The sequence below is a fragment of the Manacus vitellinus genome, unplaced genomic scaffold (assembly GCF_001715985.3).
Source record: "Manacus vitellinus isolate BGI_N305 unplaced genomic scaffold, ASM171598v3 scaffold_122_pilon, whole genome shotgun sequence".
Taxonomy (NCBI): domain Eukaryota; kingdom Metazoa; phylum Chordata; class Aves; order Passeriformes; family Pipridae; genus Manacus; species Manacus vitellinus.
Genome location: NW_021938909.1, coordinates 305,353 through 307,406, shown reverse-complemented (window position 1 = coordinate 307,406; position 2,054 = coordinate 305,353). Strand labels below are relative to the sequence as shown.

The following is a 2,054-nucleotide window of genomic DNA, read 5'->3' as shown; positions in this document are numbered from 1 at the left end:
TTCTCCCTGTATTTACACATTGTTTTGTTGGGTTTGGGTGTTTCCTTGTCCTTGCTCAGGCTCTGACAGCGTTAAAGTCCACAATCTGCAGCGAGCCTTGCAGGCCAACAGGTCCCTGTCTGTGCAGAGCCACCTCCAGGGCAGGATGCAGGCAGGCAAGGTGAAGGTGGCTGTCCTGATCTCTGGAACAGGTGAGGATCACACTCTTTACCCCGTGTGAACCAGAATGGTGAGCAGGAATTCAGCTGGGGTTCCAAGCCTGTGGAGCTCTCCCTGGACACTCTGAGAGGCTTCTAACAGGCAGGAGAGGTTTTGCCCTTGGATTGATTTTGGTCACAGACAGGAGGATTTTTAACCTCTGCTGCAAACTATGAGCTGCATCTGTGCTCAGTTCATCCCCAAATCCCTGCCCATGTCCAGACCCAAACACCCCTGGGGTGCCCTGTGGAACAGCACCATCGTTTCACAGATAGAGCAGGATTTCTTCCTGCTTCCTGAGTATTCCCACTTACTCAGACCATCATTCCAGTGCTGTCAATTCCCCTTTCCAAGTGCAGTTGCCAGGAAAGGCCCTGGAGCCTTCAGCTGTCCCAGTCAAGCTCAGTGAGATCAATTAAAGCAGGATTAATGTTACATCAGAGCTGTTTGCTTTGGTCTCCCCCACGTTGCTGCTTATTTAAAACCTCTCCCAGCTGCTCACTGGGTTTGTTCTCTGGGAGAGACTTGACATCCATGAATCCTTTCCCCCCAGGCACAAACCTGGAAGCCCTGATCAACAGCACCAAGAAAAGCACCAGTTTTGCCCAGATTGTCCTGGTGGTGTCCAACAAGCCCGGGGTGGAGGGGCTGAGGAAAGCTGAGAGAGCTGGGATCCCTACAAGGGTGAGCACTTCCCTCTTGGAAAAGCAGCCCCCACTAACTCTGACTCCAGCAGGAAGGTGCTGTGAGTTTTCTGGGATAAGAGGTGGGTTGGACAGAGAGCCTTGGCTTTTCTCCCTTGGTCTGTCAGGAATTTGTGCCCTTGGGCAAGCTAACATGGGGAAACAAAATGCCTCCTTTTCTCCTGCTCTGCCAGCAATCCTGGTGCTTTGGGGAGCACTTTTATATTAAACCAGCACAAAACCTTCTCAGCCACAGCTTAAACTTTGCCATTTATTTAACTTCAGTGCATTGACACTAAAGGAACATCCTGTTTTATCTGAGTTGAGCTTTAAAATAATGTGGTGGTTCAGTTGAATAAAATAGAGAGGTCACACTCAGTGGGACCTTCCACTGACTTCAGACTCCCCAGGATTCATTCCCTTGGTGTCCATGGATCCAGGGCTGCCTTGTCTCTCATATTACAGATCTGAAATGATCCTGTTCTGACTTAGAAGTGTTTTCCAGTCCTTTTCCACTGGGAAATTGGGGCCCAAAGCTTTGCTGTTAACTTTAATAATTTGCTAATAGCTTTAACTTTGCTCTTAACTTTGGGAGCTGGCTCTTGTTTGGGAGGACACAAAAGTCACAAGTGAAATAAGTCTCTGGTGTGCAGGGGAGGAGCAAACCTGGAATCACAGAGTCACAGACTGCTTTGGGTTGGAAGGGAACTTAAAGCTCATCCAGTTCCAACCCTCAGGTTTTTCTGAGGAGCTGATGGTCACCTGAGCAGTTCTGGTGACTCTGGTGGGGGTTCACAGGTACTTTTATTTAAGAGACTGGATGCTTTCAGTTAGTTGGTACTGCCTTCTTCCTGCCTAAATTAGGGGATATATCCTGGATGGAAAACACAGAACTCAGGCTGGAGGAGCTGGGGGTGTTCCCCTGGAGAAGAGAAGGCTCCAGAGAGACCTGAGAGTCTCTTCCAGGGCCTGAAGGGGGGCTCCAGGAGAGCTGGAGAGGGACTGGGGACAAGGGATGGAGGGACAGGACACAGGGAATGGCTTCCTAGTGCCAGAGGGCAGGGTTAGATGGGATAGTGGGAAGGAATTCTTGAATGTGAGGGTGTGGAGGGGCTGGGATGGAATTCCCAGAGAAGCTGTGGCTGCCCCTGGATCCCTGGAAGTGCCCAAGGC

At 50.4% G+C, this 2,054-nt stretch overlaps 1 protein-coding gene across 1 annotated transcript in view; it reads left to right on the top strand.

Moving 5' to 3' along the window:
- Window positions 1–45: 45 nt before the first annotated feature.
- LOC115308136 (trifunctional purine biosynthetic protein adenosine-3-like) overlaps window positions 46–2,054 on the top strand; it is a 3,206-nt gene continuing 1,197 nt past the window's right edge. The window contains exons 1-2 of the mRNA XM_029965887.1: window positions 46–191; window positions 752–882. Coding sequence (XP_029821747.1) covers window positions 146–191; window positions 752–882 — 177 coding nt within the window. The 5' untranslated portion in view covers window positions 46–145. The remainder of the gene's footprint in view (window positions 192–751; window positions 883–2,054) is intronic.